The 13,076-nt window shown below is 47.4% G+C and overlaps 1 protein-coding gene across 5 annotated transcripts in view; it reads right to left on the bottom strand.

Annotated features, from left to right (window-relative positions):
• CCM2 (CCM2 scaffold protein) overlaps window positions 1-13,076 on the bottom strand; it is a 68,861-nt gene that overhangs the window by 14,713 nt on the left and 41,072 nt on the right. For 3 of the 5 annotated variants that reach the window (XM_042860584.2, XM_042860596.2, XM_042860594.2), the window contains exons 2-8: window positions 8,639-8,815; window positions 7,315-7,398; window positions 6,648-6,831; window positions 4,431-4,567; window positions 2,926-3,061; window positions 2,141-2,198; window positions 756-894 (exon numbers count right to left, since the gene is read on the bottom strand). In XM_042860584.2, coding sequence (XP_042716518.1) covers window positions 756-894; window positions 2,141-2,198; window positions 2,926-3,061; window positions 4,431-4,567; window positions 6,648-6,831; window positions 7,315-7,398; window positions 8,639-8,815 — 915 coding nt within the window. The remainder of the gene's footprint in view (window positions 1-755; window positions 895-2,140; window positions 2,199-2,925; window positions 3,062-4,430; window positions 4,568-6,647; window positions 6,832-7,314; window positions 7,399-8,638; window positions 8,816-13,076) is intronic. The other 2 variants (XM_008173121.4, XM_065582530.1) reach the window with 1 other exon arrangement.

Genomic DNA, 13,076 nt, shown 5'->3' with positions numbered 1-13,076 from the left:
ATAGGCAACCGCAGCCAGGAGCTACACTCTGAGCGTCAATCACCTGGTGTGTACAGGTACTAACAGCAACAGCAATTCCTATTTTGCAAACTGTACCTTGTTTGTAGGTGAAAAACCCACTGCTCACAAAGGGACTCTCAGAAAGGAGGCAACCGATTAATACGCTTTGTTTAAATCCTTCTTAGGTTATTTCTAACCCTATTAATTCAGTGACCAACTTCAGCGATTGCTCCTACAACTGTGCTCCAAATGTCAATTTAATAGCATGCTCTACAGTCCTACCCGTTCTGGCAGCATCACCACTTAAGCATTGTCCATCACAGGAGTCAGGCAGCTTTTATCTAAGACTGTTCTCATTCACGAGAGCCTTTGCTCGAAGGAGGGAGGGAGCAGTGCTGGGAAGCTGTGCTCAAGTCATTTACCTCCAGAGCCAGCTTATGTTCAAACCCTATTTAGGCTCCAAGTGGAAATTAGCTTGATGGCATCTGACCTGAATCCCTACAATTCCTAAGTGACCATGAAGCAATGTTATACAAGAGAAGAAAACAAACCAAGGTCGTTTATAGGACTGGTGCTGTGTTTCTGACCCGCTGTCAGAGCTTGCCGTGGGGTTCTGACTCCATGCTCAGGGCACAACCACATTCCCAAGAATGCTGGCCTGGCTGACGCTACTGTAAAGCGATCATGTCCCCTTGCACGCACGGCCACTCTGCTACGAACAGACAGCGCCTGGCCTCTGATGCAGACATTCCTACCGTCATCATGTAGTCCTGGAGCAGCTCCGTTGCCGTGGTGCTCAGCTCGCTTTCACTGACCGTCTTAACGTGGGGCGACTGAGGCGTTGAGAAGGAAGAGGGCGAGTTGCCGCCTGTATCCAAAGATTCCGGAAAGGAGCTGAAATGCAATGGATCTGTGAGCCACCTTGAGAGCTCCATTACTGTCACCCCAGGACACCCTCCCAGTGTGTCTCTGCTAAACTCATTTTAGCTGAGGCCGTCTTCTTGTATCGGAAGGATCCTGGGGACTTGGACAAGGTGTTAGGACCCCACCAAATTTAGCCAGCTCAGAGGGAAGAGTTGTCTCGTAACTCTTGTACTCAACCACTACATGGGAGGGAAGCATATTCTATGGCAGAGGTGGGCAAACTACGGCCTGCGGGACCGTCCTGCCCAGCCCTGGAGCTCCCGGCCGGGGCGGCTAGCCCCCGGCCCCTCCCTGGCAGCCTCAGCTCACTGTGCTACCAGTGCTCTGGGCAGCGGGACTGCGAGCTCCTGCCGGGCAGCACGGCTGTGAGAGTCGCCAGGGTGCAGTGTATTAAATTTCTCCCTGTAGGAATGTGCTACTTACAGAGCACCAGGAAAGGCAGCCATAAATAGTACACCGTAAGTAGCACATTCCTACGGGGAGCAAGTTAATACACTACACCTGGCTAGGGAAGGCTGTGCCTCCCCAAACAGCCTGGCCCCTGCCCCCTTCCACTTCCCGCCCCCTGACTGCCCCCCTCAGAACCCTCGACCCATCCAACCCCCCCTCCCCCTTCTCCTTGTCCCGTGACCACCACCCCCGGGACCCCACCCCCATCCAATCCCCTTGCTCCTTGTCCCCTGACTGCCCCATCCCCTATCCACACCCCTGCCCCCTGACAGGCCCCCCGGGACCCCAACCCCTATCCAACTGCCCCTGTTCCCTGACTGCCTCCCGGGACCCCTGCCCCTTAGCCAACCCCCCTGCTCCCCGCCCCCTTACCAGGCCACTCAGAGCACCAGGACTGGCAGCCGTAAGTAGCACACTCCTACAGGGAGCAATTTAATACACTACACCAGCCCTCCATACACTTTCGGAACCACGATGTGGCCCTCAGGCCAAAAAGTTTGCCCACCCCTGTTCTATGGACTTCTCTGGAATACTGTACTAAATGTAGCTACAAAGCAAGGGAATTTGAGCAGGCAGGGATGGAGGGCTATGTAGACAGCAATATCTGTGTCGAGTGTTCCAGCTGTCATTATCAAAAGACATTCAGCGTGTGTATTGTGAAAGTTCCCCCTTTTAGACTGTAAACCCGATGTCAGGGCTATATAAAAAAAGGTATCATCCATCTAAGCCAAACCACCCCCTTCCCGAATGCGTACGACCAACTTACAAAGTGCTTGCTTCTGTTTCGTAAGATTCTTTAATGTCCACTTTTGTTGAAGAGTCATCTGCAAGGAAGATATTCCAGTCAAGCGATTTATAGTCACAAATGCTGTCTATTTCCTAACCTGCTGGTCATGGACACGCGTCGTTCCAATCTGAGTGTCCAGGGCTAGAGTATGAAAAATAAGACGTATGGGACAGGGGTCGAGAGGGGGGGGGGGGGGGAGGAGGGAGAGTCTTCTGTCGCTTAAACAGTATCAGGAGGCCAAGAGCAGGATAATGCTGAATTGCAAAGCACCACTTTAATAAACTGCCTCCACTGATTAAAAAGAAAACAAAAAATACAGAACATCTGTGGACAGGTGCGGGACAGCTACCATGTTCCAATCTCCTACGGCCTTGCTTGCCCCGTAGCTATGGGAAAGGGACAGCTCCAAATGATGATGATCAGGGAGGAGACAGTTCTTTGGGCCATTCAACTCCACACAAAGGCTAGATCAGGGCCGCAGCTGTCACGAAGCTGATGGCATTTGAGATGCATCGCCCACTCGCAGTTCACAATACATTTAGTAGTAAGACAGGGCCCCAGGAAGGCCTACGGTTATTAAGACCTGGGCCTCTGTTTGGATCCAGTTTCTCCGTCATAGAACCAGGAGCGTGAACAGGGAAGGGAAGCAAAGGGTATTGCTACACCCAAGTGCTGCGGTTCGTAGGAGAGCCGGAGGCAGAGCAAGCCTGGGTCGTAAGGGGAGGATTCTTCCTAAGAGTGAAAGGAAACGGCACTTGACATACCACTGTGTAGGGACATATGGCGCGTTGGTGTGGAGGCCCCATCAAATATTGCTCTATCTAAGAAGTCTATTGTGGACTCAGTGTAAACGATCTGGAAGACTTGGCTGAGAAGTGAGCAGAGTTCCTCTGCAGTTACCTGGGGAGGGAGAGAAAGAAGCGTCAGTCAAGGAGGTTATGGTGCAAGATGCCTTCAAAAGAGACAGCACGTGCTTCTATTCATCCCCCAAAGGAGCTGCACCACAGGGCACACTCAGACGCATCACCACCGGTGTTTATAAGGGCACGACATCACCATTAACTAGAGAGAACCCCATGGTTCCAGAACTGGGGGTGCCTCCTACCGCAGCCACCGGACTGACTCCTCAGGACACTGCAGACCCGAGGCGCCTGTTCAGGGGATTTCAGTATCTGTGCTAGTAAAAAGGCTTGGTAAAGAAGAAACCCTGGAACGTGAGCATAGCCCAATTCTGTTATTTTATACCCCAGGGTGGTCTCCAATCCATAAAGACTGACAGATTTCATGCAACCCAGATACACTCATCATCTTTGTTTCACAGATCTAACCTGAGGCCATTTAATGATAGGAATGGGGGGTATATTGAAAACAAAATCTGAATACTCAAGTACCCCTGACTAAGTACCTCACGTTCTTATTTCTAGAACCTTGTTCTACTCTCCCGCTCAGCCCACTGGGTTTGCAGCTACCTTGCCACATCTGTAGACTGTAAACGTTGGAGGGCAGCAACCTGTGCCCCTCTGCACGGCCCTAGCACCCCTTTGGGAGCTGTACAAATAACAGAGTTTAAGACAAAGGAGGGCAAAGCCTCTGCCCTTGAGGGAGTGGATTTATGTGGTGGCTGTTGCTCCCCCTCTCTTTTTCCTGGGCAGGAGGCGCTTACGAGAGAACCGCCTCCCGGCGTATCGTTACGCCCCGTAGCAGCACGCTCAGAAGCGCTGTAAGGGTGCAGTAGCCAAGCAGTGGCTTTCCCAGATTCCTGACGGCAGACGTGGGAGCTGGGCAGCAGACAGCGTCTGCTAGAAAGAGCTGCTCTCTAGCGCATTTGAATTAGATTGTGAAGCTTGAGATGGGGACCATATTTCTTTATTTGTACTGTGCCTAACACACTGCTGAAGCCTTAATAATTCATTGAATAAGTATGTTGTATACTGTTCTTGCCTGCCAAGCTTACCCATCTCAAGTTACTATAGGAGCACCTTACAGTTCGCATCGGGATGGATTCTGATCTCATGTTATTCTGCATAGCCTGGAGCGACTCCTGTGAAGTCAGTGGAGTAACTACAGCTTTGTGTGTAAGTAACAGAGGGCCGGAGCAATCTATTTCTTTACACAGAATAATCCCATGCAGCCTTCCTGCCACTCCATTTCACAGGTAGCAGCATCATTGCAAACCAAAGAGCTGTTGTTCCATGGGTTCTTGACTGAAGTTACAAGATCAGGACACAAAATTAAGACCATCTGGCGCTACAAGGTAATTAAGTCTTACTTTGTTCTCTGTAGCCAGGACCACCAAACAACAAGCTTCGACAGGTACCACGCCACTCTCGGACAGCGAGCCTGAAGTAAGTGCTTTGGAGCTCTCTGCACAAAGACTCTGGCTTGGGGAGATCCCAGGGTCCTGAGCTGAGAGACAGAGACGCTATTAATGAATAGCGAGAGGAAAGGAGAGGAGGGGATATGGAAGTGATTAACTCACTGATGCAGACCTAGGCATTGCAAGTGGCCAGCAATGATCGGATTCCCATTGTTTGGGACAGAATGAGTTTGTTTTTCAAATGCACTATCCCCTCCCGCGTGTGGCCTGTGATTCACCAGTATTTCCTCTATCTTTTGGAATAGGTTTGAGATGGCGACACAGATCAGCTCCCCACTCTCATTCTAGAGTTTGGCAACCAACTTGGCAGTTTGGCAATTCAATCCATTCAGAGCAAATCAGATTTTGACGGTTGAAAAGTGGAACCTGATCAAGTTTTGCCCCTGTCGTCCCCATTCCTGTATTTCGTAAGAAATTTCCATTAGGATCAGCCAAGTACGGTCGATGGGCTAAGCTGCTTTCACTGTTTTTCATGTCAGCTGCAGCTGAGCTTAACCGGCTCATTATACTGCGAGAACGAAGGACTAATTCCACGTCTTCCTAAGCCCCTCTATAGCGTGCGCTTACACGGAAGTGTCCTGTAAGAGTGCAAGGAAGGTTGAGTGAATTAAACCTGGAGTCAACTCAGTCAGGCCATGGGGACTGCAAAGCTGCCAGAGAAGGAAGGCAATAGTCAATGGCAAGAAGGCGAGCGCTCCCTCTTGCGGAGCAGCAGTCGCTAGTGTAGAGCACGGATCCAGGCCTCAGATCCATACATTGTATAAAACAGAAACTGTTCGACTTATGAGTCTCTTATTCAGTGAAGGGTTCTGACAACTTCATGTATCACTAGCTTCACTGTTGTGGTTTAGGCAGCTGCAAGAACCCACCAGGAGAGTTACAGCTTCATCATTGAGATATTCGCTTATTCTCTATATTGTTCATCTCTGTCAAACAACAAATCGCTGCCATTAGATTCACCAGGAAGAAAAGTATCAGCTCCAATTACACCAAAAGATGCGTTTAAATGTAGTAACCAGACCTGATGGAGCGATTCCTGAGCAGTTCCTGACTTTTACAGCAGTCTTGCATGCGGATTCAGAATGAACACGCAACGCGCACATTTCTCCTTAATGTTCAATGAGACCTGGGATGTGGGTAAGTCGATTCGAACTGAAGTGCACTCTGTAGAGCACATTTTCCACATCAGCCAGGTGAGCACTTCTAGGCAGTGACACCTGCAGTGAGTTCGGACACACTGCTGTAGTAGTCTTCAAAAACAGACTCCAAAGAGAGACTGCAGAGCTAGAATTGATATGCAAACTAGACACAATCAACTCCGGTTTGAATAAGGACTGGGAATGGCTGAGCCATTACAAACATTGACTCTATCTCCCCTTGTAAGTACTCTCACACCTATTATCAAACTGTCTGTACTGGCCTAGCTTGATTATCACTTCAAAAGTTTTTTTTTTTTTCTCTTAATTAATTGGCCTCTCAGAGTTGGTAAGACAACTCCCACCTGTTTATGCTCTCTGTATGTGTGTATATATATCTCCTCAATATATGTTCCATTCTATATGCATCCGAAGAAGTGGGCTGTAGTCCACGAAAGCTTATGCTCTAATAAATTTGTTAGTCTCTAAGGTGCCACAAGTCCTCCTGTTCTTCTTACTGCTGTAGTAGTGATTAGAAACGGAAATCTTTCAAAACAGCCTTCTAATAGGAGGAGTGGGGGGGGAGGGACACAACCGAACTAGTTTATGAATGGGATTATATGACAGGGTTGGCTGTGACAGCAGGAAATCCCTTCCAGCCTTATGTTCCTATGTTAAAGAAAACCACAAACAAGCACCAGTTCTAGCTAAACTTACTGGTACTTCTAAACTGATGAAATATCTTGTTCACATGCTCTGGGAAAATTAATGGCTGTTTCCACTTCTCTAAGCCGATCTGAGACCTAAGAGCCTTAAATTGGGTGTAAGCATGACGTATGTCCACTTTAAGGTCCCTTTACGCCACCAGAGTGGTGTAAAAAGGCCTTAGTGAAAATGAGACTCAGGCCCTTAGACTCCAAAATCCGAGAACAGATGCAACTGCATTGCAATCCCTGTTCTGGCCACAACCTACCTGTTTTCAGCACTACCAGGTGTGAGGAGTCATCGCGGATGTATGACACAGATGCGATGTCATGGATGGGGACCCTGAGTATGATATCCTCTCCATCCCGCCACACCAGCTTGACGTTGTAGGCAGACAGACTAATCACAGCATCATGTTCCTGGGTCAGCTGCCCGGGGAGCTGATGTGCCCTCTACAAACGAAAAAGGTAGAATCGTTTCCCGTTTCATTACCCCAGGCGATCACAATGGCCGTACATCTCCCCAGGGAGGAAGGGAACACCCACACACCACCCATCTGCAGTTCATTTTCTGGGCACCTGATAATTGGTCACGTATAAGTCACATTTCCCTATTAAAATACAAGGACTAAGATCATTTGAGAATAGGAACCAACAGGATACACATTTCAAACAATCCCACAATAACCCTCTTTGCTTAAGCTTCTCTTCTACTCTTGTGACTTCAGTCATCTAGCCCTGCATCACATCGCATCCTAGTTCTTGGGCTGCAAGACTTCTCAGAACAAGGATCGAGACTTTAACCTCGCTGCCCAGCCCCATCCATATCTATGGTCCTACGTGCAAATATTGACTATGAACAGTAGCGACTGTAGAGCTGGTATAGTTCATTCAGCAAGGGCTTGGGATACAGCACTGGAATGGACTGGTACCCACCTTTGCATTGTCTATTAAATGCAATATTTCAGTACGACTGGAGGGATTCAGGTACCCTGGGATGGATGTTAGTTGGCCTAAATACTGGGAAGGAAAAAAAAAAAAAAAAGGTCCATTACCATGTGATATATAAACCGACACATTGAAGTCCTTCCATCTGTACTCACAGAAATTGGGATAAATTGAAAGAAGAAAAATACATTAGTTGGAAATAACTTCTTGAGCCCGGTCTGGAGAGAAATATTGCCTGGTTGTTGTCTCAATGCCACCTTTAGTAGTCACCTGAAACCCACTCACGATAGAAGACAATTGATGAAGCTACTCAAGGTGGTCACGATTTATACGGCTGGCTTCTAGGAGCTGAAATAATGTCCCTTTCAGCCGGTCAAAGGGTGAGCATCTAAGTCTAGTGGAGCATAATCTAGCACAGAGGTTTTCAAACTTTTTAGGCTCCATACCCCTTCCCGAATAATGTAGTCTGCCACATACCCCTACTAGAGATAGGTATAGTATGACCCCATGATTAGACTGCCAAGTCTTACTAAATCAAATATGTTGTCGGCCATTATAGGATTTTTCTCGCATACCTCCCAATGAGAACGCATGTACCCCCGTTTGAAAACCACGGATCTAGCAAAACATTACTGACAGCGGTCATTCTCCAGCAAGCATCAACTGCCTTCCAACTAGATTTCTGTATGGTCAGATTATACAATATTCTCTTTAGCATCTTTCATACAGGCTGTATCCCAAAGGCTTTACAGGAGTTAAATATAGTTACAGAATTAACTAGTGACCAGGAATAGATCGTTTTCAGCTGAACTGTCAGAGCAGACAGTTGATGAGGGGGAAATACACAAGAGGGCTGTTCCAGATGGCAGGAGCTGCAGAGAAAAGTCCAGTATTACGAGTGCGGAGATCACGTAAAGGGACGCGCGCACACAGTCCACTAGGTCAGCCAGAGGAAGCCCTCTAGGGATTTGAAATTTTGAACTTGACCCTAAAATGAAGGGGGAGCCAGTGGAGCGAGGCTGTGTCCCCTGCACCCATCGCTGAGGAGCTACCACCCACACGGAGACAGACGTCGAACGTCGCAATTTACGGACATGTGGGCATCTCCAGGTCAGCAGCTTCCCCCTTGAAGAGCGGAGAGCTGTGCGAGTGAATTCACGTAGGATTTCAGACACAGTTTAACGCCCAGGTTGTGCATTGCAGCAACATAATCGACCAAGTCATTTACTGAATGTGGCCACGAATTCGACAGGAGGCGGCGGCTGAAAGGTGAATGAAAGAGACAGCTCCCCCTCCGGCCCAAAAGAGTTACCTTGACTTCCTTTTCAATGTAGTCATTCAACAATATGTCTGGTTCAACTCGATCAGGCAAGGACAGCAGTACTGTATGAAGAGGTCGTCTTTCCGTAACCTTTTCCTGGGCCTTTTTATCCCGACCCTTTTCACCTTTCAGGAAGACGCGTTTGAAAGGGGACACTATTCCAGGCTGCTGGCAGAAACAGAAAGAGTGGCGAGTTAGGGCTGTGTTCGGCATGATGGAGAATTAATGCACACATGACGGAGTCTTGTTAAAAGCAAGGCAGAGAGTTTGAGGCGAATCAACTACCGGGCAATGAAAGGGAGTTGGAATTCAGGAGCAGTACAACAGAAGACTGTGTGAGCTCTGGTTCAGTGTGCCGAGCAGTGAGTATGAGCATCCCAGCTCCTGGTGCCACTGTCTCTCTCCTGAAAGGGCTCATTATTCGCCTGATGGGCTGCATGGGATTATTCTGTGTAAATAACTAGTTTGCCCCGGCCCTCCGCTACTGACACATAAAGCTAGAGTTACTCCACTGACTTCACATGAAGCCCATGATAATGCCACCAGCAAACTGTGAACACATCTCAAGTGGCCTGGTCCATGTCAAGGCGAGTGTTCCACTTTTGCAAAAAGCTGCTCCCAAGTGTGCAGTTTCCCAAGTTTCCATCCGAGAGGCACCTCTTTCTCGCTCCCACACACCTTACTGACCACCACAGTTCTGTGCGGGGATACCTATCAACTCCACAACAGTCAAAAAAATGGATCAGGATAAACGTTTACTGAACTGCCCCAGGACGTAACCACTGGCAGAATGAATATAAGACAGACCAAATGAAAGTGTGGCTTTAAAGCTCTGGATCCAATCTAAGACTTTATTGCCAATCATAGAACCACAGGGTTAGAAGGGACCGCATAGGTCATCTAGTCCAGGGGTTCTGAAACTTCATTGCACCGTGATCCCCCTCTGAATTTTAGTTCTAGCCTCCAAAGTACTGGCAAACCCCCTGCCCCCCTCGCCAGCTTTATGTCATCTGCAAACTTGATCAGTACGCTCTCTATACCTACATTCAGGTCATTAATAAAGATGTTAAACACTGGACCCAGAACAGATCCCTGTGGAACCCCATTTGAAACCTCCCTCCAATCCGATAACATTCCATTAACAGTTACTCTTTGTTTGTGGTTGTTTAACCAATTATGTATCCATTTAATGGCAGTTCTGTCAAGGCTGCATTTCTCCAGCGTATTTATCAGAACGTCATGTGGGACTATGTCAAAAGCCTTCCTGAAGTCCAGGTATAGATGTCCATTGCATTCCCCCTCATTCACCAAATCAGTCACCCTTGTCAAAGAGCCAAATCTGGGAGAAATTATCTTTCCAATGACAGATGGCAACCTCAGAGTCAATCATTCATACCAACATTCTGAATCGAGCTACATACAATATGACAAATATAAAACTTCTATTTTATAAATGGTAACATATAATGGTATAGAACATTTATGGAACAGCCAAAGAGGGATTGTGTTCTCAAACACAACCAGAACCTCATTAGTGTCTGGCTTTCACAGCCAAACTGTTTCATTAATGCATTTTGAAGCAAATCATAGATAGACTTGGAACATACTTTCCTCCTAACCCATTTCTTCCAGGAATCCTTCCTACTTTACACTTCTCAATCTCCACACCTTATATTGTCGTCCCACGTCCTTCCCATCCTAGCTTTTAAATTTTTTTTTTGGTCTTGCCCTTCATTTGTAAAGTACAATATAAATCTACAGTGCTGGATATCAGTAAGCAGTTTTTTATCATGACTGACCACCTTTCTTCAAAGTAATAAATTTAGATACTTGAAAGGGAAATGTAATATTAATATGTACACATTACAATTATTATAGAAGTAATTGTCCAACAGAAAAAAAGGTGTGCCTTCAAAGTTTTAGGAGGAAGTATGCAACTTTATGATTCAACCTCACATCGACAGTAAGGAATTAGTCCTAATGAGATCAGCGAATTAACATTACGAGGTTCAATATTTATCTACTCTCAGTAGTTTCCTTATGAAATTGGAGGTTTGAAAAATCAAACGGCAGTTCTGCAAGTTCAGTCTAGGGTCTGGAAGGAAAAAAAAACCTAGCTGAGTTCTTTCTGCTTTTTGAAGTCACTAACGATAATAGAGGCTCTGTGATCAGAGCTTAGCTAAATTATCCTGAAGATATGCAAGGCGGAAGGGAATCCAGCTGTACATGCACTGCAGGGCTAATGAGTTGTTTGTGTCAATAAAGTAAACAGCTCCGCCTCAGAGCTGCAGTGAGAAGATCTGCGAAGTAAGGAAGTGCTATTTTACAATATAGCTTCGCAGACTGATGGCACTTTAACTTGCTGCCATCTGCTAGCAACACGCTTTTATGATCAAATTTAGTTTGATTCCTTTTTGCGTTCTCTGTTGAGTTGCCATTAAGATATGAATGTGCCAGCCAACAATTCAGATGAATAGTTTGAGAAGGAACCCAGTCAAAAAATAAACTGCACAAAGACTGTGAAAGTTCCTGCTTTAGGAAAGAAAAAAAAAAAAATCTAACACACATCAGGACATGAATATAGTTAATATACAACTAGGAACAGACAGTCTCACCCCCATGTTCTGTAATTTCACCCATATTGTAATCTTCTCAGCAGCAAAATACACACATACACACGTCAACTTTAGTAATCTCAGTTAATACCGACAAAGGCTTTAATCTAGCAAAAAAGGAAGGGAAGCAGCAGCATCTTCAAAGTAAATACAGCTCCAATTTAAGGAGTCATCAGATAGAACCTTGAATTCGTGTTTGAAAATGGGACTTGGGCTCCTATGTCACTGAGGCGCTTTTGAAAGTCTCACTGAACATACAGCCCTATAGCTGAGTTTTCAATACCGACACCGCGATGGGCCAGACGAGCAACGCACTGCGTGCACGCACAGTTCCAGTGGGAGGATTGCCACCACCATTTTTGTGACACAGTTCATGTAACTGCACCACCAAATCACAAACAAATGCACTACAGAGACCCACGTATACATCCCTGCCAAAGCCAGAGAGCAAGAGTCACACAGAAGCTCTGAGTAAGCTTGCCTTACTACAACACGGCCAGGTAGATACACACAAAACTAACACAGCTGCAGTTGCTCTGCTATGGCACTTCAGTGTAGACGCTACCTACGCCGATGGGAGGGATTCTTCCATTGGCGTAGGCAATCCACTTCCTGGAGAGGCCGTAGCTAGGTCAACGGAAGAATTCTTCTGTGGACCCAGCACTGTCTACACCAGGGGTTGGGTTGGCAAAGCTACGTTCTCAGAAATGTGGATTTTTCAAATCCCTGAGAGACGTAAGTATGCTAAGGTAAGTTCCTAGTGTAGACCAGCCCCCAGAAAGAAGTTATTTGGTTAGGTCTGCAATTCAGGGCATGTCTACACTATACTCTTAAATCAACCTACGTTAAGTCAACTTACAGTCACCACAGTAATTCCTGCACTGGCTGATGTCCACACTGCCCTCCTTCTGTCAGTGATGTGTCCTCACCAAGAGTGCTTCCACCCACTGAAGAGGGGGAAAGTGGGGGGGCTGACAGACATGGCTCTCAGCTCCGTGCAGCTCCCCAACAGGAGTGAGGGGAGGACAGCTGCCCAGGGCTTCTTGCCTCCAGCAGGGAGATCCGCACCTGGAGTCTGGCTGCCATGCTCCCGGTAGGGAGCCAGGACCCCGGGGGGCAGCAGGGCTCCAAGTGGGGAGTCCAGGTGGCAGCCTGGCTTGGAGGGGAGGCCGGGCAGCTGCCCGGCTGGGAGCCATGAGCTGGCTTTCTTGACTTGACAAGAAAGAGAGCCAACAGCCAAAGTAAGGAACAGTGTCTACATAGACACCGCGTCTCCCTAACTCCACCGACCTAATAACTCCACCTCCACGAGAGGCGTAGGGCTTATGTAAGCGTAGTACGGCACTTACATCCCTGGGAGCAAGCCTGTAGCGTAGACACTGACGTAGTTAGCTCAACATAAGCCGTCTTATGTCAACCTAACTCTGTAGTGTAGACCAAGCCTCGGAAACAGCACACGCTTTCCACTCTGGCTTCCCCATCTCCTCTGGCTCAAAGTGCAGGTCAGATGAGTTCCAGCTGGCTCAGCAAGCCGAGGTTTCAGTTTTGTTGTAGGACAGTCAGCCATGAAGCTTTATTTCCCCACTAGTAGACCCCTGAGTGCTTGGCCTTCCTGGGAGCCCTAGGGCAGGTCAACTAATTTCTGATTCTCCACCTTTAAAATGGGAAGAACCAACAGGGGGAGGGGGAGGGGGAGGGCGAGGGCTTAGGATTTTTCCTTATTTTTCTGTCAAGCACTATGCACCCCTAAGCGGGTGTAGAAATTATTAGCTCAAATAACAATGCTTAGCTACCTCCCAGGAGTGCGGTAAAGC

This window comes from Chrysemys picta, chromosome 2, assembly GCF_011386835.1.
Source record: "Chrysemys picta bellii isolate R12L10 chromosome 2, ASM1138683v2, whole genome shotgun sequence".
Taxonomy (NCBI): domain Eukaryota; kingdom Metazoa; phylum Chordata; order Testudines; family Emydidae; genus Chrysemys; species Chrysemys picta.
Note: the sequence above shows the minus strand (reverse complement) of the source record. Positions and strands in the feature narration are given on the sequence as shown.